The sequence below is a fragment of the Oryzias latipes genome, chromosome 19, assembly GCF_002234675.1.
Source record: "Oryzias latipes chromosome 19, ASM223467v1".
NCBI lineage: Eukaryota > Metazoa > Chordata > Actinopteri > Beloniformes > Adrianichthyidae > Oryzias > Oryzias latipes.
In genome coordinates, this window is record NC_019877.2 from 17,395,702 (window position 1) to 17,421,273 (window position 25,572).

At 43.0% G+C, this 25,572-nt stretch overlaps 1 protein-coding gene across 1 annotated transcript in view; it reads right to left on the reverse strand.

Moving 5' to 3' along the window:
* Window positions 1-2,504: 2,504 nt before the first annotated feature.
* LOC101172720 (1-phosphatidylinositol 4,5-bisphosphate phosphodiesterase delta-3-A-like) overlaps window positions 2,505-25,572 on the reverse strand; it is a 31,245-nt gene continuing 8,177 nt past the window's right edge. The window contains exons 10-16 of the mRNA XM_004086843.4: window positions 19,460-19,603; window positions 19,232-19,385; window positions 19,034-19,150; window positions 7,955-8,133; window positions 7,668-7,803; window positions 3,780-3,929; window positions 2,505-3,701 (exon numbers count right to left, since the gene is read on the reverse strand). Coding sequence (XP_004086891.1) covers window positions 3,565-3,701; window positions 3,780-3,929; window positions 7,668-7,803; window positions 7,955-8,133; window positions 19,034-19,150; window positions 19,232-19,385; window positions 19,460-19,603 — 1,017 coding nt within the window. The 3' untranslated portion in view covers window positions 2,505-3,564. The remainder of the gene's footprint in view (window positions 3,702-3,779; window positions 3,930-7,667; window positions 7,804-7,954; window positions 8,134-19,033; window positions 19,151-19,231; window positions 19,386-19,459; window positions 19,604-25,572) is intronic.

Sequence of the window (25,572 nt, forward strand, 5' to 3'; positions counted from 1 at the left end):
GCCATTCTAAAGATTTTTTGCTCAAACGTGAAGATTGAGTTGCAGTAATCAAGATGAGATGAAATAAAAGCGTGGATGACCATCTCGATCTCAGAACGCAACACAATTGGACTCAGTTTTGCAATAATTTTAGGATGATAAAAACAAGAGCAAACAAGTGACCCCACAGGAGAGTCAAGGGATAAAACCGGGTCTAGAGTCATCCCAAGGTTCCTGACAGACGGCTTGATAAGGGAAGCAAGTGGACTGAGCCCCTGGACTATCTGGGTGAGGCAACTGTCAGGAGCAGAGACTAGAACCTCAGTTTTGGCTTCTTTAAATTGGAGAAAATTATCATTCATCCAACTCTTGACTGAATTCAGACACCTGGGTAAAATCTGTATTTTAGAAACATCCTGGGGTTTAAAAGAGACATAAAGCTGAATATCATCATCATAAAAATGATAAGAAATATCATTAAAAGAACTTAAAATATGCTGCAGGGGCAGCAGATATAAACAATGAAGGTCCCAAAACTGAGCCTTGTGGCACACCAGAAGGGAGGGATGCAGAAGAGGACTTGAACTTGGAAAAGCAACAGAAAAAGATCTACCAGTCAGGTATGAGGAGAACAAGTTTAAAGCAGAACCGGATATCCCAACCCAGTGTTTTAGCCCGTACAAGAGGACGTAATGTTCAGCTGTGTCAAAGGCTGCTGTCAAGTCCAGTAACAGTAGCACAGAGCATTTTCCTGCATCACTCTGCATCAGGATGTCATTAGTGACTCTGAGAAGGACTGTTTCAGTGGAGTGAGCTCTGCAAAAACCTGACCGAAAATGATCGAAAATGCCATGACTGTCGAGAGCAGTTGGAAGTTGTTTAGCAACAACTTTTTCTAAAATTTTAGACATGAATGGAAGAATAGGTCTAAAACAAAACTGCTCAAGAGGGAGGAGTCAAGCCCAAGTTTTTTAAGGAGAGGAAGGACAGCAGCATTCTTGAAGTGCTCAGGGACTTGACCAGACAGCAAGGACGAGTTAATTATTGACAAGACACAGGGACCGATGGACTGGAAGACATCTTTGAGCAGAGATGTTGTCAACACGTCGAGAGAGCAAGAGGATGACTTCTCTAAAAAAATTTGCAATCATCATTTGAGTGGATGGGAACGGCAGGTGGACTGAGCATCACAATATCACTAATGGTGTTGAATAACACCTTAGCATTACCTCAGATGTCATCTGCATTGAGTGTTACGACAGGGAATGAGGGAAGCACCTAGGTGCAGAGAGGAGGAGGAGGCAAGAGCTTCCAGGCAAAACAGGATCTTTAATTCTCAAAGTCCAAAAGTAAGAAAAACTAAACAAAAACTCCACTGCAGCATGCAGGCAAACTCAAAACTTGAAACTACACTAAAAAGTCACCGGAACTCGGAACATCACTAACAAGAGATTATGGATCAGCACATGAGACAGGGAAGACAGGACTTAAATACATACAGGACTAAGCAGAAACAGCTGGAAACAATGAGGGCAGATGGGGACCAAAAGTAAAACACGACACAACACAGGAAACCCTACAAAATAAAACAGGAAGTAAACTCAAGCATAACAGAAACAAAAGACAACAAGAACACAAAAGCAAAGAAACTAAAACCGTGACCCCCCTCAAGGAACCGCTCCGAGGGTCCATAAGAAAGCTAAGGGGGTGGGGGGGATTGAACTGTAAGGGGCTAGAGTCCAGGGGATGGCCGGGAGACCGCGCTGTCCGGAGAAGCGGGTCCGGAGGTTGGCCGGGAGGCCGCACCGTCCGGTGAGGCGAGTGAGCTTGAGGTGGGTCTGTCCAGCAAACGGCTGGTGGATCAAATTCGAAGTATGGGGCAGGCAGCTCGGGCTCAGAGTCAAAGGCAGGCGACTCGGACTCAGAGTCTGGGGCAGGCGGCTTGGGTTCAAAGTCTGGGAAAGGCAGCTCGGGCCAGGAGTCTAGAACCGGCAGCTCGGGCCATGACTCTGGAACCAGCAACTACGCTGTACCTGCCTGAACTGATCTCTTCTTCCATCAGATCCTTTCCTCTTATTTGTGCCCCAAAAAATTTTTTTAGACTAGGACTGACGTAATCTTTTCTTATTGTTATTTCTTCTGTTGACCCAGCTGTATTTTTAACCATTTTACTCGGGTTGATTTTTAAATATTTTTTTTATCAGATTGGACAATTGTATTTATACGAAAAAGTTATGCTGTATAAAATTTTTTAAACCCTACTTCTTTTCTGGCAACTTCGTTTCTGAACCTATTGATATCTCTGAGAACCTGACAACAAGACGAGACACAGGTGAACACAATCAGGACAGATTGGGACCAAGAGTAAAACTTGAATACAACACAAAACAGGAAAACCTACAAAATAAAACAGTAAGTAAACTCAAAGCATCACATTAAAAAAACAACTAGAGCACAAAAGCAAATCAACTAAAACTGTGCTGTGACAGTAACTGCATCATTTGACTCAAAAATAAAATGAAAAATTAATCCTCCATAAGGCTTTTTTATTTTCTACTTAAACACCGCTCATTCTGTGACATAGTTAAAGCAAAAATGCAGAGATGGGATTGCATTTCATTTTCACCCCCTCACAAAAAGTGTAGCATAATTCATTTCCAGTCAGCCTTTCCAGGGGGGAGGCGGGGCGATGACGTCAGTAGTCTATTTGCTGTGTTGTTGGCCCTACTGGCAAACGGCACAAGTCTAGCATGGTGAAATCTGTGTTTAGGGAGGCTGCAGTTGTCTTTGAATAGCAAAACCAGCAGGAAACTGCAGGAGACAATTTTTTAAATGTGCTTTTATTCTTGTGATTATTATTAGGGGCCTGTTCACTAATAATTTTTTTAATCTGTGCGGCCAGTGCTTTATGCTTTATTATTTATTCTTGGGAAGCAGGGTTAAGATTAGGCTAATACGTGCTAACAAAATTTAGCCGTGGATGAAGTAAAACTCTGTGCGGGCAATGCCGCAATTTGCATCTTTGCTGTAGGCACAGTATATATGTGGGAATAACATCAGCCTTTATTTTGTCCGGACACGACTAGTAACACAAATTCCGATAGGTGTTAACAGGGTTCCTGTTAACAGGGTTCCTGTTAACACCCATGGTATGCATCACGCACCATCCCGAAGCCGCTCCTCTGCTCTGCTAGCATTAAGGAATGACAAAGTTTTGAAGACAAGCAACCCTCTCTTCAAGTTGAACCCAATTCCTTAAGATGATGTACTAAATGTTGGAGGAAGGTCAAGACATGATGCTATGCCATATGACTCAAAGCATCAAGCCCTCCTGCCAAAAGGGTCACACATCACAAAACTTCTGCTGAGACATAAACACAATAGTACTGGACATGCTGGACACCCAAGTCACCAAATATGTCCAGCAGCAATACAGCTTAAGAATTTTGAATAGTGTTTCCTTTCTTTTGATAAATCTAAGCATAACTAAGATAACATAAGGCCTACTACTAAAATAAAAATAGATAAAAGTTTTTGCATAGTAGTGGGACTTCTTTGAGCACATAAAACAAATTTGCATCCACTTTAGTTAATCCTGTCAGCCTTTGGTCCTGGACTGCTGAACAGCACATCCAGACAGGCGCTGAACTTCACATGGATGAAGAGGGTGGAGGGTGAAAGGCTGGACCCATCCAGCTTAACCAAGGGAACATGTCGGTGACCTGTAAGAACAAAAGGTCAGTCTACCACAACCTCTATGAAGGCACAACCCTAACTTGTAACATTCATGTGTCTCTCACCTGACTGCATACTGGTGAAAGGTAAAGTATATTGTCCTAGGAACTCATTGCTTGACGTATAGTCATGATCCTCCACCATGAAACGGACCAGAGCCAAGTCGGGAACACGGACGATGAAATTGAAGGTGCAGTTCCACCGTGGGTTAAGGCCTGAGAGAAATAACAGATTTATTAGATTTTTATTATTTACAGTGAAAACAAAAATGAGAATAGAAAATTGAATACAGTGCAGGGAGAGGCAAAATCCTATAGGGGTTATTTAAAGCCTCCACCAAATACATTTGCTCAAAGATTATAAAGAACTCAGACAATATGAAATACATTTAAAAAACAGTAATAGTTAATCAGAAGTTTATTACCAAGTTCATCAAAATACAATTTTGAACAAGATGCATTTTGTCAGATGGTTTCTTCCAGGAAGTCCGTTCATGTCAGATAATGGACACTTAGAGGGGCATTATCCAACTCATATCATGGTTATTTACAAAAAAATTATAAGTATTTACGTAACTGGCGCCTCAGAAGGGGAAAGCAGTTCTCTACAGGCACCGTTTTCAGTGCAGGTGGGGAGCTGTTGACTAAGACTAGGGACATTGTCGGGTGCTGGAAAGAATACTTCGACGATCTCCTCAACCCCACTGACATTCCTTCTTTTGAGGAAGTAGAGAATGAGGACTTTGGGGTGAGGCTGTCTGTCACCCAAGCTGAAGTCACTGAGGTAGTCAATGAGCTCCTCCGTGGCAAGGCTCCGGGAGTGGACGAAGTCAGCCCTGAGCACCTCAAATCTCTGGATGCTGTGGGAGTATCTTGGCTGATACGTTTCTGCAGCATCGTGTGGCAGTTGGGAACTGTACCACTGGACTGTCAGACAGGGGAGGTGGTTCCCCTTTTTAAGAAAGGGGGACCAGAGGGTGTGTTCCAGCTATCGGGGAATCATGCTCCTCAGCTTCCTTGGGAAAGTCTATGCCAGGGTACTTGAGAGAATAGTCTGTCCAATAGTTGAACCTCAGACCAGGAACAACAGTGCGATTTCCGTCCTGGTCGTGGAACAGTTGACCAGCTATACACCCTCTTTAGGTTTCTGGAGGGTTTGTGTGAGTTCGCTCATCCAGTCCATATATGTATTGTGGATTTTTAAAAGCCGTTCAACCGCATCCCCCGTGGTATCCTGTGGAGGGTGCTATGGGTGTATGGGGTCTAGGGAGCCTTACTGAGGGCGTAGCAAGAGCTTGGTTTGCAGAGCCGGCAGTAAGTCAGACCTGTTTCCGGCAGGGCTTCACCGGTCTATTCATAGTTTTCACAGCAGCCACGGGCCGGAGGGGGTCTTGTTTGAGTACTATAGGATTTCCTCTCTGCTCTTTGCAGATAATGTTGTCCTGTTGGCTTCATCCAGCTGGGACCTCCAGTTTGCATTGGGGCAGTTTGCGGACAAGTGTGAAGCGGCTGGGTTAGTTTGTGGCTACTTTCTGGAGAAAATTCTCCAAGTTTCTTGAGATCAAGGTCAGTCTGAGTTTGGGATTCTACACTAAAACCAACGGACAGATGATACGCTACAACGCTACAATGCTACAACCAAGTTCTGGAGACCTGGAGACTGTTCAGCTTCCTTGGGCTGAGTACTTGCATAACTCTCTGATCAACTCCACAGGATACTCTCCTTTTCAAGCTGTTTATGGTGATCAGCCACCCCTTTTGCCCACCAGCAACTGTCAGCCTAAACTTCAGATCCTTCGGCAGGATTATCAATTCCAATTGCTACAAAACCAGGAGAGATTCACCTTTGTGGGCAAAGGTGAATCAGGCCAACTCCTCCTAAGTACAAGGTAGGAGACAGGGTGTGGCTGTCTGCTACTGACATACCACTAAAAGGGGGTTCAAGGGAGCTGCTTCCTCGTTACCTTGGCCCTTACCTCATCATTGGGATCATAAACCCTGTGGCTGTTAAACTGGACCTTCCCCGCACTGTAATGGTTCACCCGGTCTTCCATGTAGGAAAACTGAAGCCTGTGAAGACCAGTCCCTTTCAACCAACATCTGCGTCTCCTACTGCGCCTCGCCATGTGGCTGGTGGTCCTGCCTACATGGTCAGAAAGCTCCTGGCATCCAGGCGAGTTGGTCGAGGTCTCCAATACCTTATTGACTGGAAGGTTTACAATCCTACAGATCCTCAGTGGGTTTCACAGAGCCGCATTGTAGATCGGAACCTTATCTCCTGTGTGTCATTGTGGTGATGTTCAGGCCTTCGTTAATAAATCCTATTCACCTATTGGACTTGTTCGAGCCCATCCTGCTTTTAGGTCTCCCTCTACAAGGCGACTAGCAAACCCATTTATGTGTAGTCATGAAATCCATATATTTACCGTTTTTTGTAATAAAATCTGATGATTAACTGTGTCAGTTGCTCTTAAAATGTACTCATTATTTTTGAGTGCACAGTTAACTTAATCAATTAGGTAATACTTAATCAAAGTAGAATGATATCTACAAAAACCATATTGGTGTTTGTAGAAAAAAGAAAAAAAAATATATAAAATTTTATGCAAATCTTTTGAAAAATTAGCAAGATGTAATATTTCTATATTTATCAAAAGGACATGGGTCATATGTAAGGTAAAACTTTGGTGACTTAAGTCTTCAGGTACAATGCCTGTTCTCAATGATAATGAAAAAAATGTGAACCTCCTGAATGTAATATTTAATAATAATACATTTAATTTATGAGTGTTTTTCTGGGCTCCCAAGGACGCTTTACAATTTGGAACAACACACAGTTAAAAACACGAGATTAAAACCATAAACCATAAATTTACAGAGGGGCAAAAAAGTCTTTATTCAGCCAAATAATCTTGCAGCTTATTCCACTCGAGAAGATTAGGGAGGCCTGTAATTTTGACCAGAGGTATACCCCGACTATAAGAGACAACATATATATAGAAAAAAGGACGTTACATTGTCTGATTTTTAAAGAATTTATTTGTAAATTATGGTGGAAAGTAAGTATTTGGTCACAGACAAACAAGCAAGATTTCTGGCTCTCACAGACCTGTAACTTCTTCTGTAAAAGGGATCGTCTGTCCTTCACTCGATACCTGTTTTAATGGCACCTAATTGAACTCGTTTTCTATATAAAAAGAAAAGAAACCAAGACGACTGATCCGTGCAAAGGAATCATGTGCCATCAGATTTTGAGTGAAAACTTCACTTCATCAGCAAGAGGATTAAAGATGAAACATGGCTGGTTCTTTCAGCATTACAATGATACCAAACACACTGCCCAGGTGGCTTTGTAAGAAGGATTTCAAGGTCCTGGTGTGGCCTAGACAGTGTCTAGATCTCAACCCCATAGAAAATCTTTGGAGGGAGTTTAAGGTCTCTGTTGAACAGCGAAAGCCCCAAAACATCTCTGCTCTAGAGGAGATCTACATGGAGGAATAGTGCCAAAATACCAACTACACTTTGTGAAAACCTTGTGCAGACTCACAAAAAAATGTTTGACTGCTGTCATCGCAAACAAAGGCTATGTAAAAAAGTATTCAGTTGAACTTTGTCATTGACCAAATACTTATTTTCCACCATAATTTACAAAAACTTTTTTTAAAAATCAGATAATTTGATTTTGTGGACTTTTTTTTCTCATTTTGTCTCTCATAGTTGAGGTATAGTTATGATGAAAATTAATGGCCTCTCTCTGTTTTTCAATGGGATAAGTTGTACAGTTGGTGACTGACTAAATACTTTTTGCCCCACTTTAAGAAGAGATGTATAGGAGTGTGTTTATGTAAAGATGTTTTCATGATTGCATCATCAGAGGCCTGCAGACTGGAACACTAAAGGATAATAAATCCTTCAATATAGCTAGCCCTTTGCTGTTGCAGCCCAACCTCTTACCATTGTTCTTAACATAATGAGTTTTCTGCTTGTTGTTGTCAATAGGAACTCCATGAATCTCCACCCAAACTTGAGGGTCCACAATAGATCTAGGTTTCTCCCTTTTTGGTTTTGGGAGCTGCTGAGCTGAAATGACCTGGTTTGGCAGAACAAAACATTGTAATGTTAAAAGTTTGTCTTCAACTGGCCATGTTTACTTGCAACATAAAGCCACCATCATGACCATGATAAACCACTGTTCTGATGGATGTAAGTATACATAATAGAAACACCCATAGCTTTCTTACCTGAATGGTGAGGAGGATAGGTCTGTGACCGGGGCCTCCTCCAACGTTTTCAGGGTTGAAGGTGCTGTCAGGTTGGCACATGAAAGGAGGCTTCAGAACATATCCACACAGACCGTTCTGCTGAAAACGGCCTTGGTTCAGGTCCATCTGCTCACCAGGTGTCTGGAAGTTCAGAGCAACTGAAGAAGACATAAAAGAGCAGTTTCAAAGTTCACAACTGGTTCTAAAAGGGGCTCAACCAGCTGAGCTCCATGGGTTTGAATCTGCAGGTTCTACCTCTTCATTGCCACACTGCATAGGCTTTTAACTGGCATTTTAGGAATGCAACATGGATTTATACTCCAACCATGACCTGAGGCCATTTGAGCAATAAGTTCAAATAAAAGTAACACTGGGAGGGGCGATTTATGTTTATTTAAGGCATCATTTTTATGTAAAGCTATCACCTTGATGTATTGATTTGATGTTTTTTTATTAAATAAAAACAGGTTAGATGAGTAAACATACAGGAATATTAAGCATTACGTATTTTGATTTTGTTAAAAACTGTTAATTGTAATAATCCATGGAAAGTTTAAAAACCCAAACTCAGTCTTTTACAGTTTAAGTAAGCCAGTTAGAAGAATAAGGTTGTGTCCAAATTCCTTCACTACTCACTACATCACGGGTGTCAAACATACAGCATGGCCAGATGGTTTAATTTGGCCCACTCACAAAGAGCAAAAATGAAAAGCATGTTGTTGTTTTTTTAAAGGACGCTTCTAGTTCATGAAGTCACTGATGGAGCAGTGACGGCTGCCTTATTGCAAACAAGTTGTTGCAAACATCCAAACCATTTTCAGATCGTGAACTTTATGGAAAAATGCTTGCTAAAGGCTGCAGAAGTCGTGCGCCCCAAAAAGTAGTTGACCTTTGCCAACATAAGTCTGTCAAGAATTACCATTGCAGAAACCACATCTCTGAGGAGGAGACCTGGGCAGCCAAATGACATGATCCATTCCTTTATTGAATTTTCGGTCGCTATTAATGAAAGCACCAACATCACAGAAGTTGCACAAGTGTGCATATTTATTTGAGGCGTTGAAGAGACAGTCACAGCGGAGTTTCTTGAGTTGATGGACACAACAACGACATAGTCAGTTCTCTAGTTACAGCGATGGACAATGTTGGAGTTAACTGGTCATGGAATGTCAGTCTGGTCAGTGATGGCGCTCCATCAAAGGTCAGGAAGAAGGCAGGTGTTGCTACAAAATTCAGGCAGCAACCAGGAAAAGATTCTTAGACATTTCATTGTGATTTGCTCACTTAAATGACAGTGAATCAGAATCAGAATCTTTTATTGTCATAATGCAGTGCACAATGAAATTGTTTCCAGCAGCTCTTTCCTAATACATATTAAAAGTAGATAATACCAAAAACTGTTCAGTAAATAAAGACGAATATTGCACACATGAAATGAGTATGAGTACTGTACACATGAAATGAGTATTGCATTCTAATGGTTGCATAAAAGTGCAACCAGAGCATAGTCAACTGTTGACTGTGTAGTGACAGGGGATTAGTGACTTATGTTAAGACTGTGGGTGGTGGTGGTGGTGGTGGTGGGGGGGGGGGTGAACCTCACAGCTCTGAGGAAGAAGCTGTTTCTCAGTCTGTTTGTGTGGGTTCTGATGCTCCTGTATCGCTTTCCAGAGGGAAGAGGTACAAACAGTTGGTGTCCTGGGTGTCGTACACTGAGTCGAGTTGTGGGAGAGGTCCTCCTACAATCTCCTGTGTGGTTTTCACCACCTCTATGGTTGTTCTATAGAAGTTCCCCAGAAGTTGAGATGAGAGTCCACTCCTTTTAAGCTTCCTGAGGAACAATAGTCTCTGTTGAGCCTTCTTCACCAGGTGGGATGTGTGCAGCGACCAGGTGAGGTCGGATGTGATGTGGATCCCCAGGAACTTGATGTGGTCCACACACTCCACCTCCTCCCCATGAATGAGGGTGGGGGGGGGACTTACTGAAGTCCACAATGATCTCCTTGGTGTTGGAGGTGTACAGGATGAGGTTGTTGTCAGCACAACATCCTGTTAGGTGCTGGAGCTCCTCTCTGAATTGGGTCTCATCGTTGTTTGATATGAGACCCACTACGGTGGTGTCATCTGCAAACTTTAAAACCAGGTTTGTGAGATGAATATTGGAGCAGTCATGGGTGAACAGAGTGAAGAGGGCGGGGCTGAGGACACACCCCTGTTGTGTTATTGTGCTCAGGATCAGTGTGGATGATGTTGAGTCCCCTATTCTCACCACTTGAGGCCTGTCGGTGAGAAAGTCCCCGATCCAGAGGCACAGAGATTCAGGCAGTCCTAGGTTGTGAGGCTTCAGCGTCAGCTTGTCTGGGATCACAGTGTTAAAGGCTGAGCTGAAGTCTACAAACTGCATCCTGACGTACGTGTTGGTGTGGTCCAGGTGGGACAGGGCGGCATGCAGTGCTAACAAGACTACGTCCTCTGTCAATCGGTTCTCCCTGTAGGCGAACTAATGACTGTCCAGAGTAGCAGGGATGATGTCCTTGATGTGGCTCAGGACGATCCGGATCAGAGCAACCGGCCGGTAATCATTGAGGCACAAGACAGAGATTTTTTATGGCACCGGCACAATGATGGAGGACTTCAGGCACACAGGATCTGGGGTGAGCTGCAGGGACCGATTGAGGATGTCCAGAAAAACTCCAGCCAGCTGATGTGCACATAGCTTCAGAGCCCGATCTGACACCTTATCTGGTCCTGCTGCTTTGCTGGTGTCCATCCTCCTCAGAGTAGAGCGCACCTAATGAAGCTGCAGGACGAGAGGCTGGAACTGTTCCTCCGGCTGTAAAATATGACCAGTGTCTCTGCTGCCAGGAGTGTCAAAGTGTGCAAAGAAGGTGTTTAAGGTGTCAGGCAAGGTGGGGTCATGGGTGATCTGCTGCGTGTTGCTCCTGTGGTCTGTGATGGTTCTGAAGCCTCTCCACATCTCCCATGGGTTGCTCCTCTACACAGTATCCGTACCTGCATTTAGCCTGGTTGATTCCCTTCCTCAGCTCTGCCCCAGGCCCTGCTGTAGGCCATCCCGAGCTTTGAGTGGAGACCGCACTGTGCCATCAAACCATGGTTTTTGGTTTGGGTACACTTTGATGGTCTTTGTGGGCAGAACAGCATCTGTGCAAAACTGCACATAGCTCAGGACAGTTGATGTGTAGGTCTCAAAGTCTGAGCCATCTTTAAACTCCTCCCAGTCAGTGAGTTCAAAACAGTCCTGTAGTGCTTAAGAAGCCTCTTCGGTCCATACCTGAACTGTTTGGTTTGGTCCTGCAGAACAGAGGTCTGTATGTGGGAGTTAGCTCCACAGATATGTGATCCAACATACCCAGGTGAAGAGCTGCTGCAGTCTTGTACCTGGGTGTTGCAGTAGACTTGATCCAGTGTGTTGTTGTCTCTGGTGGGAAAGTGTATAAACTTCTGAAATTTGGGGAGCCCTGCTTTGAGTACCACAGGACTGATGTCTCCCGCCACAATCACAGCTGCTTCTGAATTGGAGTTCATCTGCCTGCTGATCAGAGAGTAGAGCTCCTCAAGCGCTAGCTTGGCATTAGCTTGACGTGGTATATAAACAGCTATGATCAGGATAGAGCAGAACTCCCTCGCCTTTTGAAATGGCCTGCATTTCACCGCCAAGTATTCCAGATCGGGTGTGCAGCGCGTTTCGATGATGTGTGTGGCTGCACATCAGGAGTTGTGGATATAAAGCGCCAGTCTGAAGTCCAATCCGCACGGAACAAAGAGCTGCCCGCTAGCTCCACCGTGGCGTTAGGTATGTTTTCGTCCAACCAGGTTTCTGTTATAATAGTGACACAGCTGTCCATCCTCCGCGAGACAATCCATAAACAAAACTCGTCTAGTTTGTTGGCGAGTGATCTTACGTTAGCGAGGAAGAGACCAGGGAGAGCTGGTCGATGTGGGTTAGCATGTAGCCTACCGCATGATCCGCTTCTCTTCCCTAACTTTCGTTTACGGCGTCTCCTTTGTCTCCTCGGCCGCAGGGGGGTATAGCAAGCCGTGATAGTCCATTGGATCTCGGGTGGTATAAAGTTCGGCTTAGGGGAAGCGTTAAATTGACAGTTTCTACAGATCTGAAGTAATTCAGTACTGCTGTATTAAATAAACGCTTCCAGTGTCTGTGGCATCAACAAAAATACAAAAAAACAAAAGCAAAAGCAGAGAGCGGTGAGCCGCTGTGTTTACACGTGCTGCCATCTTGTAGAGATGTGTTGCTGAAATATTTTGCTGCACAGGATTAGAATCCTGATATTGACGGCCGGGTGACGTTTCAGAAGAGAAAGGGAGGTAAACTTCCAATTCTTATGTTCACAAATGTTTGCAAGTTTAATTTAATTCTATTTTTCATTTATTCGCTCATTAAAATTTTAAGCCGGGTGTTTAATTTTTTCCGCAGCCCCTCCTGAGTTTATTATTGGGATTGCTTCAGTGTCAGAACAAAATATTGTCTGTATAAAATTGAATAAACCAATTTTTTTTTAAGTGAAATGCATTTTATTTTAGATCAATTGGCCTCTGTGAATGAAAGTGTAATAACAAGGAATTAGCTACTATGTTGGTTGAGGGATTTTTTTCAACTGAGAAAAAACAAAAACAAAGCTACAGATAACAAGCTGACCATATGTTATTTTGCATTTGTTTTACTGGTCCGGCCCACTTGAGATCAGATGGGTTGAATGTGGCCCCCGAACCAAAATGAGTTTGACACCCCTGCACTAGATAGTGTGTTCGCCATTCCAAAATCAAAAATCTACAATTCTAAAATCAAGTGCCCTAGAAATTTCCCAGACGTCTCTGCAAAAACCAGTGTGCATCGATGCTCTTTACATTGGTGGATATGGACCACAATGCATTGTGTCGGAACAATTTGTGCCAAAAAATGTATTTAAATGTATTTTTTTAATAAATCATCACCGTTTTTATATTCAAAAGACAGTGGACTTATAAATGATCGTCTCAAAATGCTCATATCAATTAAATTTTAACTTTGGGAAATTGATGATGTCAATTTCCAAGATCCGCGCTGAGAACATCTGCACTGTCCAGAAGAAACCCGTCAAACTCATTTCAATGAATGGAAAACCGGATCCTCAATAATCCACACCTTGATCTCAGGAAAACAGTCGCTTTTCTTCACCTCCCACTCATGTCTCTGTTGTTGTTTTGTTGTTTTCTCTTCTTTCTCTTGTTTTCCATCCTTTCCTTAGTCCCCCCCTCCCCCCTCCTCATATGTAAATCACCGAAAAGCAATGCATCCTCGGTAAGTATTTATCAATGCACTGAACGGGCGCGCGCGCACACAAGCGCACATACGGGCGTGCACACGAGATCCCGCACACACACGCGACAAACTGCAAACACCTCACACAGGCACTCATATGACGCACTCAACATGCAGCTCACATAGCCAGAAAACGTTCACGCGCACACATGCACAGCGCTTCTCTGTGCAGCGGGTTGGCAATGCGGGCACGCGCACACGGACTGGCACACGCGCATTATTTAGCTTTACACCTTTCCAGTCAGAGCAGTCATGAACAGTCTTAACATTGTTAGCTGGAATGTGCGTGGACTTGGCTCTGGGCCAAAGAGGATGAAAGTGTTAAATCACCTGTGTGGTCTAAAAGCAGATATAGCCTTACTGCAGGAGACCCATTTATCTAATTCATTGGATCATCTCCTGTGCTGCTTACAATTTCCAGTCATGTATTCTGCTAGTTACAACTCCAAACAAAGAGGAGTTGCTGTTTTGATTAATAAAAACCTTAATTTTACTCATAAGGATACAGTTACTGACTCAGAAGGCAGATTTGTAATTATTAATATATCCATTCAGAATAAGGACTATTGCATAGCCAGTATCTATGGCCCGAATGTTGACGACTCCTTCTTCTTTCACAGATTCTTCACCTCACTTTCCATTCACTCTGACTCCACAATCATTATAGGAGGAGACATTAACCTTGTCCTCGACCCTGAACTTGACAGCAGTACATGAATGATCTGGGTCTCTGCGACGCTTGGCGCTCACGTCACCCAAACACTAAGGGGTTCACCTTTTTCTCTCCAGTTCACCACTCACGCTCCCGTTTAGACTATCTATTAATTAGTAACTCTCTCTTAAAAGATATCCAAAGTTCCAACATTCATCCAATTATTATCAGTGATCATGCACCAGTTTCTATAAAAAATTTTAAGGAAATATCCACACCCTCTGGTACGACCTGGAGGTTTAACACGTCTCTTTTAAAGGACCAAAGATTTATTGAATTCTTTAAAAAAGAGTGGGCAACCTTCTTAGAATTCAACAATGCTCCAGACATCTCACCATATCTTCTTTGGGAAACAGCAAAGGCAGTCATGAGAGGGAAAATCATTTCTTATTCAACGCATAAAAAACGCAAAGAGAAAGCAGATTCATTAGAACTAGAAAATAAAATCAAAACCCTGGAGACTGCTTGTGCTGCTTCTGCACAGGAACACACTCTGGGAGATTTGAAAAATTTAAAGCTGCAGTCTTGCAAGATTTACGACTTGAAAGATTTGAAAACTCAAACAAATCTGGCAAATTTCTTGCTAATCATCTTAAAATTGATAAAGAAAAATCAACAATCACTTTCATCATTAACAAAAAAGGAGATGTCAATCATGATCCAGTCAAAATCAATACCGCGTTTAAAGACTTTAATAAAAACTTATACACATCACAGATTAACCCATCAGAGCAAAGCATCAACTCATTTCTAGATAAAATAAACCTACCCAGATTAAGTGAAGATCAGATGACAAACCTAGACTTACTGCTTTCATTGTCTGAACTTCATGAAGCTCTATTACTTATTCCACATGGTAAAGCACCAGGGCCTGACGGCTTTCCTGGTGAGTTTTATAAAGAATTCTGGGAACAACTGGCACCAACATTTTTTGAAATGGTAACATTTATCAAGGAAAACCAATCAATGCCACCTAACATGAACTCCGCCAACATAATTCTCCTCCTTAAACCAGACAAAGACCCCACAAGCCCTTCAAGCTATCGCCCCATTTCTTTAATCAATGCAGATGTAATAATTATCTGCAAAGCACTAGCACTGAGAATAGAAAAAATAACACCTCACATAATTCACCTCGATCAAACAGGATTCATCAAAGGCAGACTCTTGGATGACAATGTCCGCAGACTCGTTAATATAATTGACTTTGCCACCATTAAAAACCAGGAAATGACCGTACTATCGCTGGATGCTGAAAAAGCTTTTGACAGAGTAAATTGGGAGTTCCTTATTGCTGCCCTCCATAAGTTTGGGTTTGGAGAATCATTCATAAATTGGATTAAAATATTATATCATAACCCCAATGCATCAGTTAGAACTAATAAACAGACTTCCAACAGATTTTTTCTCAGAAGAGGAACCAGACAGGGTTGCCCACTCTCCCCCTCTCTTTTTGCTATATTTATATTTTAAAACTAAACACAGCCATCATAAAATTAGTCTCTATGCAGATGACATATTGCTGTTTTTAAATAACTCACGTTCTGTAAATGAAACAGTAACAGTTATTAATTAATTCTCCTGCCTATCAGACTACTCAATTAATTGGAACAAATCTGTTTTATTACTACTGAACAGTAATGCGGAGCAAAGACTCACAATACCAGTCAAATCAGGGAATATCAAATATTTAGGTATTTATTTTCCTCCCAAATTATCAGAACTGGTGCAGCTAAACCACACCCCATTACTGAAAAGCATACAGGATGATCTAACCCGCTGGACCAACCTGCCTCTGTCCCTTATGGGCAAGGTAGCCACGGTTAAAATGAAAATCTTACCCTAAGTTAATTATCTCTTCTCAATGATTCCCACACAACCGCCACTAAAATGGTTCAAAACATTAGACTCATCCATATCAAGCTTTTTATGGAACAATAAACCTGCAAGAATTAGTCTAAAAACTTTAAAATCTGCAAAAAGCTTTGGAGGCTTAGAATTACCTAACTTCCACAATTACTTTCTCGCAAATAGATTACAATACATCTTAAAATGGTTAAAAAATAATCCAGAAACCAACTCATGGTTAGACTTGGAACAGGCGTTATGTGGAAAGATCAACCTGTCAGATCTACCATTTATAGACCAGACAGTTAAAAAACAGGACTGTTTCCAAAGTATTAATATAAATGCCACTTTAACAGCATGGTGGGAATTTCTAAAAATATCTAACTCGCAAATTCAGCCGTGCAGAATGACACCCATCTGGAACAACCCAGACATCCTCATAAAAAAAAAAAATGATAGACTTCCCATCTTGGCAAGAAGGAGGCGTAACACTACTAGAGCACCTAATTATTGATGAAAGATTCATAACTCCTCAGGAACTTCAAGACAAACATGGAATAAATAACGTCTTGGAATGTAAGCAACTTAAATCTATTATTACTAAAAAAGTTAAATATAAAGACAACGATTTAAAGCTACCAGAACTAGTTACCTCTCTGATTAATTTCTCAATGAATAAAACTATCTCTAAAATATACAAACTCTCATGAAATTTAGATAATAATATCTCACTTCCAATAAAAAAATGGGACACAGATTTGAGCACCAGCACAGATGAAAACTTCTGGTCAGAACTTTGTCTAAACAACTTTAAACTGACAAAAACTTCAAATCTGCAGCTAATCCATTTCAAAACTCTTCACAGAATTTACTACACTGGACAGAGGATGTTCAAGATGGGTCTCAGTAACTCAGACATTTGTCAGCACTGCGATCGTAAACTACCCGACAGTTACATGCATGCACTGTGGTTCTGCACACCTGTCCAGGCTCTCTGGCAGCAGGTATTGTGCTATTTTAGATGACCTCACCCTTACATTGACGTGTTCTCCCTACCATGACAAAGGTGGATAAAGGTGGAAAAATTTCATGTAATTCATGGACACCAGTGAAGATCACCAATCATTGAAGAAAAAAAGTTTAGCGCACTGTCTAGTGGGTCTAGATGACCCAACTCCCAACGTTAAAGTGCCTAGGATAGCACAAGGGTTACACTGACAAAAAGTCCAAATTTGCAGCTAATCCATTTCAAAGCTCTTCACATAATTTACTACACTGGACAGAGGATGTTCAAGATGCGTCTCAGTAACTAAGACATTTGTGAGCACTGTGATCTACCGAATCTACCCGACTGTTACATGCACGCACATACCTGTCCAGGCTCTCTGGCAACAGGTATGTCCGGATCTATAAATCTGGCTTAAGGTTTCAATCACGGCTTCACCGTCACTTGTGTGCTTGGTGACATGAGTGCTATCAATATAGAAGGAGGATTAGTATCTATCATTTTCATTACTTTTTGTATTGCAAAATTTATTTTTTAATAAATTGGAAAAACAACAAAAGATATTATTGTAAGTCAATACAGAAATCTGCTGTTTGATCATATCAGCTTGGAAAAAATGTCAGCCCAAAGTTCAAGTAACTGAAAAATTCAGTCTCTCTGGTCTCCCATAGCTAACTCCATGACTTAGGGGGTGGGGTGCCTGGTCGTCGCTACTCCTTGTCTGCCTGCCGTGGTTTGGGGGTGGGGGTCAGGTCCTTCCAGTGTCCGGTGGTGGTGTGTGCCTGGGTGGGGCTGGCTGGGGTGCTGGGTGGTCATGTGTGTGGGGTCTGTGGCTGAGGGGATGGGGGGGGGGGCTGGGCTTGCTCCGGGGGGCTTTCTGGCTCCTCTCTCTCCGTGTGGGGCGGATGTTGCTGGGCCTGGGGAGTCGGCCTTGGGGATGGGGCCCCGGGGCGGGGGGTCCTGGTATCGTTGCTGGGGGGGGGTGCTAGGGGACGGCTGTTTAACCACCGGGGGACAGTCTAACAGCTGTCCCCAATTTACTCCTTTCCTCATATAATCTCATATTAGGGTGAGGGGGTGGGGGGTTTAGCCTATGTTGCCCTTGGGGGGGGGGCTACTTGGCAGTGGTCCCCCTCCCATGGTTGCCATATGGAATGGGCACCCCCTCTCTCGGTTTTATTTGCACATTAGACATGTAGGGCCCTTGGTTGGGGGGGGGGGGGTGTCAAAATATACATTCCAACATAAACACACACACATGCACACACATACCCTCACTAACACACACGCACACAGTCATTTCGCAAGGAAGGTGGGACCTTGGACCATGTGTCCCCTACCCCATCCCTGGTGGGGCGTGCGGGGCCCTTGGCGACGGAGGCCGTGTCCACAGGGTGCCGGTTTCCTGGGCTCGGCGGTGCTCTCCCCACGCAGGGAGAGGGATCCCTGAGCTTTTTGGCAAGGCCAGAAGCCAGGAACATATCACACCTGAGCCGGGGGTGTCATGGTTTTACCCATCTCCCCCTTCCTATGATCACCCTCCTATCCCCCCCTTTCTAACATCCCTCTCTCTTCTTCCCTTCTTTCCTTTTCCGTCCGGTCCAACACAAAAGAATTTCAAAAACAATTAAAATCAATAAAGTTTGGCCTCGAATACAAAAGGGGTTTATTCAGACATACCTCTGGTTTTTTAGAAGATTCATAACCCCTGTTGATAAAGTAAAATATGTCCAACACAAGAGGCCTTCAGCTCTCATCTGTCTGCCCAGCTGTTGGACAGGACAAGTTTAAAAAAAAAAAGAAAAGGTGAAAGGAGCCACACGATCCGGAAGCACTTAAAGCTCAAGCTGTACAAAACTGTCAATCATGCCTGAAAATTTTGGGATGTTAAATACCAAAAGGAAAGGGATTGTAGATTAACTTTTAAACAGACATATTTAGTACAATCCCCAAAAAAAGAGAACAGTTCTCACAAAGTGTTCTGGGACGATTTTTCTTATGATGAGGAACTGATGGAATTTTGTTGAATGTTGATTGTCTGATGTTTCCTCTGACTCAGAGTTTGCTTCTTTTTGTAAATCATTTTAGACAAAAGCATTTGCTAAATAACTAAACAGCGTGTCTGGTTAAAATGTAGTGTTTAAAGCTAACCGATCTGACAGCCTGCATTCCACATCTGCTGAGGGTTGTAGTTGGAGGACTGGAGGCGCCGGCCAGATGGGTAAATCCTGCTGAGCTTGTGACTATTGTGGCGCACAAAGAGGACCCCTGGAAAGGTCAGGTGGACAACAGTTAGTCTGGACATTGACACATTCAAAGATTACAAACTTGAGCGCACAAGTGTCTTACCAGAATCCTTAATAAGCTTGAGTGCTTCTCTCTCAGAGAAGGACGACATTTGATACGGTGAGTTTTTGGCAGCTTGATCAAAACCCTTAAAGTGAACGCTGCGAGTGTATACCACCAACTCAGACAGCTCTGGACTCAGCTTTGACACACCAGCCTAGTAACACACAAAACAATCACTGTGGAACAACAGTCACTTCCCTTTGGGCAATCAACTCCTGCAGAACCAACCTTTTTGACATCTTTCTTCTTTTTGGATCTCCCTTCTGCCACACTGGTCTCGTCATCTGAAGAGTTAAGGTCTGAAGAACTGGAGGAACACTCCCCTGCTGACTCCTCCCTCCTCCCCTTCACCAGGATCTTACCCTTCAGATCCTAATTGGTAAGAAACATTGTAAAACACACATGAATGTGGAAACTGGAGTAAAATGAGAGGATGTGTGTTTTGGGAAATGGGAAAAGTGAGCCTGACATATGATCCATCCATTTTCTGGACTCACTTATTCTCGTATGGAGTCATGACGTTGCCAGACCCTGTCCTAGCTCCTGTTTGGCGGAGGCGGACAACACTTTGGATGGTCCGCCAATCCATTACAGAACTCTTACTATATTTGTACATCAAGGAATGAATCTACCATCTAAAGCACAAAAGTGCACCAAGGGTGTACAAAACTGGTTCAGACCTGCTCTCAAAAATACAACAGCTGTGTCGACAGATGCCCCGGAGAGGTTCTGCATGATGAGGCTATTATTCACTTCTCATTTCAGAATAACTTTCCATCCCAGATGCCTGCACGGTGGCGCAGTGGTTGGCGCTCTTGCCTTACAGCAAGAAGGACCCGGTTCAAGTCCCGGCTGGGGGACCTGAACCACAAATTCAATTCTGTGTGGATTTGCATGTTCTCCCCGTGTAGGCGTGGATTTTCTCCAGGGACTCCGGCTTCCTCCCACTGTCCAAGAACATGCTTCATAGGTTAATTGGCAACTCTAAATTGTCCCTGAATAAGAGAGTGAATGGGTGTGTGACTGTGGCCCTGCGACAGACTGGCGGACAGTCCATTCATCGCCAACAAGTGGCCGGGATAGTCTCTGGCAGCCCCGTGACACCGAAAGGGATAAAATGGTAGAAAATGAATGAATGAATGAAAACTTTCCATCCCATAGCCAACTACCCCTTGATGTAGTGTACAGACCAAGGCATGGCTTAATAGGTTAATCGTCTTCGTTTGCCAGCAAGTCTTCTTGCTGTCTTAAGATGCGTTCACTCCGAATTCTTCCATTTGCCACATCTTCTAAGAGCACAAGATCAGCCATTGAGCGTCATTACGCATTGTGATGGGGCATTTTATTTCCATCCATTTAATTGCATCTGACAAGCTACAGATGTCTGTAATAATCGACGTGGAAGTGGGAAATTGTTCAGCGCAAATGTAATTTCTTGTTGCTTTCTGAATGGTTGAGACATACGCCATACATTGTTTTATCAAAAATAAAACAAACTAAAGGCATATGCATGAATCCCATAATTCCGTAGCTTATGAAGAAATGTTTTACTATGAAAACAACTTTCCCCAGTGGACAATTAATACGTATTAATAAGTAGGTTATTTCGTTCTGTAGTTAACAGAACGAAATAATGTACAAAACTGATATTCTCGTCAATGTGTCCGACTGGCGGAGCAGATATAGGTGCAATTAGATAGACAGTCAGACGGACAAACGTATTAATATAGTATAATATATAAATAATATAGTTAATATTATTTATGAGGATGAATTGCACAACATGCCAATATTGTAGAACATATTTCACTTTTCTTTTTGCAAATATGTGTTCATTTGAATATCTGTTGTAATTTTCGTTTGATTTTTTTTTGTTTGTTTCACTGCTGATCGGTCAAACGGGTGTTCGTGTAAGCTGTTAATTGTAAGACTTGCTTTGTGAAGTCTTCATGTTATTTATGAGAGGCAGTATTGTCATTTTCACTTTCACGTGTTTCTTCCATCTGCCGAGTGTCTCGCCATTTCTCATTTCACCCGTTTTTGTGCGTACGCCTGGGTCAGAGCTTGCGTGAAGGACCGCACATTTTCCCGTCAAGTTCGCTTTTTATAAATATCAATTATTGCGTAGAGAGTGGCGTACGCCTTCTTTTGTGCGTACGCATCGTTTATAAATGAGGCCCAGGTCAAGGTCATGAGGCCTTTACAAAGATGAGACACTTAGTATTTTTTAATGCCAACCTTTACTGTGATGAAAAATCACAGACAGTGGGTGTGCGTCTGCAGACTGCAGCCAGGGGCTTCTCCCCATAAGAGACTTTGGTCTGCGTTCACAGCCTCAGACATGCCCCCTCCGCGCGTTCACGCTGCTCTCCTCCTTCCCACTCTCACATCCCGACGGTGTTATAGGCATCACGACAATCTTAGAACATTAGTTATTTTACAAAACCTCAGAGAGTCGCAGTACAGAGATGAAAGAGCCGCATGGGGCTCCGGTGTGGCAGGTTGCCAACCACTGGGGTAGGGAAAAATTTGGATTTGACCTAAGTGTTGGTTTTTGTTAATAAACCTCAAGTCTTAGGTTCTCCTGGGTTTATCTCCATTGGCTATCCCTAACAGACAACTCTGAAAAGTCTAAATTAAAACTGCAAATTGAGGTTTGAAAGCCTCAATTTGCATGAATAAACAAAACAAAAAACAATAACAAAAAAGCTGAGAAAAGTTCAGAATCCAAAGCAGTCGCTTATATATTTAAACATATTATTCATTTGGAAACAGTTTTAGGCTTATAGGTTTTTTTGTTCAAATTTTCAACATTTCTTAATATAATGTAACACCCCAGGAACTTCAAGACAAACATGGAATAAATAACTTCTTGGAATATCAGCAATTTGAACCTATTATTACAAAAAAGTTAAATACTAAAACAACGATTTAAAGTCACCAGAAGTGTCTCTGATTAATTTTTCAATGAACAAAGTTCTCTCCAAAACATACAAACTTTTATGCAACCTAGATGATAATATTTCACTTCCGATAACAAAATGGGATGCAGATTTGAGCATCAACACAGATGAAAGCTTCTGGTCACAAATGTATCTTAACACCTTTAAACCTTGTGCTATTTTAGATGACATCACCCCTACATTGACGTGTTCTCCTTAGCATGACAAAGGTGGATAAAGGTGGAAAAATTTCATGTAATTCATGGACACCAGTGAAGATCACAAATCGTTGAAGAAAAAAGGTTTAGCGCACTGTCTAGTGGGTCTAGATGACCCAACTCCCAACGTTAAAGTACCTAGGATAGCACAAGGGTTACACTGACAAAAAGTCCAAATTTGCAGCTAATCCATTTCAAAACTCTTCACATAATTTACTACACTGGACAGAGGATGTTCAAGATGCGTCTCAGTAACTATATCAGCTTGGAAAAAATGTCAGCCCAAAGTTCAAGTAACTTTGAAAGAATTCAGTCTCTCTGGTCTCCCATAGCTAACTCCATGACTTAGGGGGTGGGGTGCCTGGTCGTCACTGCTCCTTGTCTGTCTGCCGTGGTTTGGAGGTGGGGATCAGGTCCTTCCAGTGTCCAGTGGGGGGGGTGCCTGGGTGGGGCTGGCTGGGGTGCTGCGTGGTCATGTGTGTGGGGTTTGTGGTTGGATGTCTTTTTAATAATAATAATAAATTTTATTTGTTAGGCGCCTTACAAGGAACCCAAGGTCGCTGTGAATAAAAGTGAAAATAAAAATAACATAAAAGCAATAGAATGCACAATATAATATACATATAAATAGGCCAGAAATAGGAAGTTATCGGAGGGAATAGGCTAGTTGGAAAAGATGAGTTTTTAGTTTTTTGGCGAATTGTGAGAGAGACTCGATGTTTCGGAGGTCCGGAGGTAGAGAGTTCCAGAGCCGGGGGGCATAGCAGCTGAATGCTCTGCCCCCCATAGTGACAAGGCGAGCAGTGGGGACATCCAGATGAAGGGAGGAGAAGGATCTGAGGGTACGGGTGGGAATGGCCACATGAACAAGATCTGATAGATATGATGGAGCAAGGTTGTGGATGGATTTAAAAGTCAGAATAAGTATTTTGTGTGTAATCCGGTGTGTGATTGGTAGCCAGTGGAGCTGCTGCAGAACAGGTGTGATGTGTTGGGAGGAAGGTGTTTGAGAGATAATTCTGGCAGCTGAGTTCTGAACATACTGTAGTTTACGTAGAGTTTTTTTAGGAAAACCAAAAAGAAGGGAGTTGCAATAATCCAGGCGGGAAGTGAAAAGACTGTGAACCAGAACGGCTGTGGAATGCGGACTGAGGGAAGGGCGAAGACGACGGATGCTGCGAAGGTGGAAATAGGCAGACCGGGTGATGCTATTGATGTGAGAAGTGAAGGAGAAGGTGCTGTTCAGGATGACATCCAGACTCTTAACCTGAGGGGAAGGGGAAATGGAGGAGGTTTCAAAGGGAATTGAGAAGTTCTGGATGCTGTTAATAACGGATTTGGTGCCGATCAGGAGAAGTTCAGATTTATCGTTGTTTAGTTTTAAGAAATTAGTAGTGAACCAGGATTTTATTGCAAGAAGGCAGTCGGTGAGGGAAGTGGGACGTAGAGAGGAATTTGGCTTGGTGGAGATGTAGAGCTGAGTATCGTCTGCATAACAATGGAAGTGAATCTTGTATTTATGGAGGATTTGACCAAGAGGGAGAAGGTAGATGATAAATAGCAGGGGTCCCAGGACGGAGCCCTGGGGAACACCTGTAGTGACAGGAACTGTATGGGAAGTGAACTGTTTTAATTGAATAAATTGGGTGCGACCAGAGAGTTAAGAGTGAAACCAGTTGAGAGGTATGTTTTTGATACCTATGGCGGACAGTCTGTCTAGGAGGATGGTATGGGAGACTGTATCGAAAGCTGAGCTCAAATCAAGTAGGAGGAGAATGGAAAGTAGCCCGGAGTCAGCAGCGAGGAGGAGATCATTGGAGATTTTAAGGAGAGCCGTTTCTTTGCTGTGACGGGGACGGAAGCCAGACTGGAATTGTTCATATAGGTTATTCTGTGATAGATGTATGCGGAGTTGTTCTGCAACAGTTTTTTCAAGGATTTTAGAGATGAACGGAGAGCTGATAGCAGGGAGAGGCACGCGGGGCGGCTTCAATAAACACTCCGATCTTCTGCCGGGAACTTGACGTACCGCGGGGCAGAGACTGATGACAGACTGAGAGTTCGCGCCAGCGTTGCCAGATATAGTCACAGGTTTCCAGCCGAAAAGTCATCTGAAAACCGCCAGACCCAGCCAAAAACCGCCCAACACAGCTTTTGTTGATGTTTTTTCTTCATACTGGACTGATTAAATAAAATATTTTTCTAAATAAAAGATAGTTCAGACTAAAAATAAAATGTGTACAATATTGAATATTTCTTCAGCAGGCCGCCTTCTTCCATTCATTTTCTTAACCCGCTCTATCCCCGCTATAACCTGCGTCCGGCTCTTTCATCCTTGTGCTGCGCTGGAGCGACCCGACTATCGTATTTTGCGCTCTCTGTGTAGGACACACTGAGGAGCGCGGGGGAAACCAACTCTCAGCTGCAGAGGATATGAACAGGTAGAGAGGCGGAGGAGGGGCTTTGGCTTCAAACTCTGTCAGAGAGATGACGGGCGTCAGATTGAGACGCGGCTTTCCCTGCAGGAGTTGAAGCAGAGACTTTCTCTGGGATGATTTTATGAACTCACACATGGAAACATGATTACCAAGTAGAACTCTTCAAAATAATAATCCTGATCTCTCCACAATCTCAGTGTCTACCATGCATTGATAAACACATCGCTCCATGCAGCGATCAGACCAGAACCAGTAACTCCTCCCAACGCGGCCGCGGTATCATCCTTTAAAGAACATAATGTGCATTTGCAGCGATGTATGCTTCACACGATGTCCGATTGGCCAATCTTCATGTCAATCAAGTCCCGTACTTCTCAGTGAGGATTTTGATTGGCTGGTGGATTTTAAAGAAGTAATTTTTTTTTTTAATCTTTTCTGGCCCGCGATCTACACTCATGTCATTGAAGATCGACCGGTAGATCGCGATCGACGTAATGAGCACCTTTGAATAATATATACATGCATAATATATATAATGATGTCAAAACGGGTTGTGGCTCCGGGAGCTTTCTTTATGCTGCTTCATGGTTTAACCCCCCCCCCCCCCTTTCTATAATCACCCTCCTATCCCCCCCCTCTCTAACATCACTCTCTCTTCTTCCCTGCTTTCCTTTTCCATCCGGTCCAACACAAAAGATTTTCAAATATGATTCAAATGAATAAAGTTTGGCCCTTACAAAAAG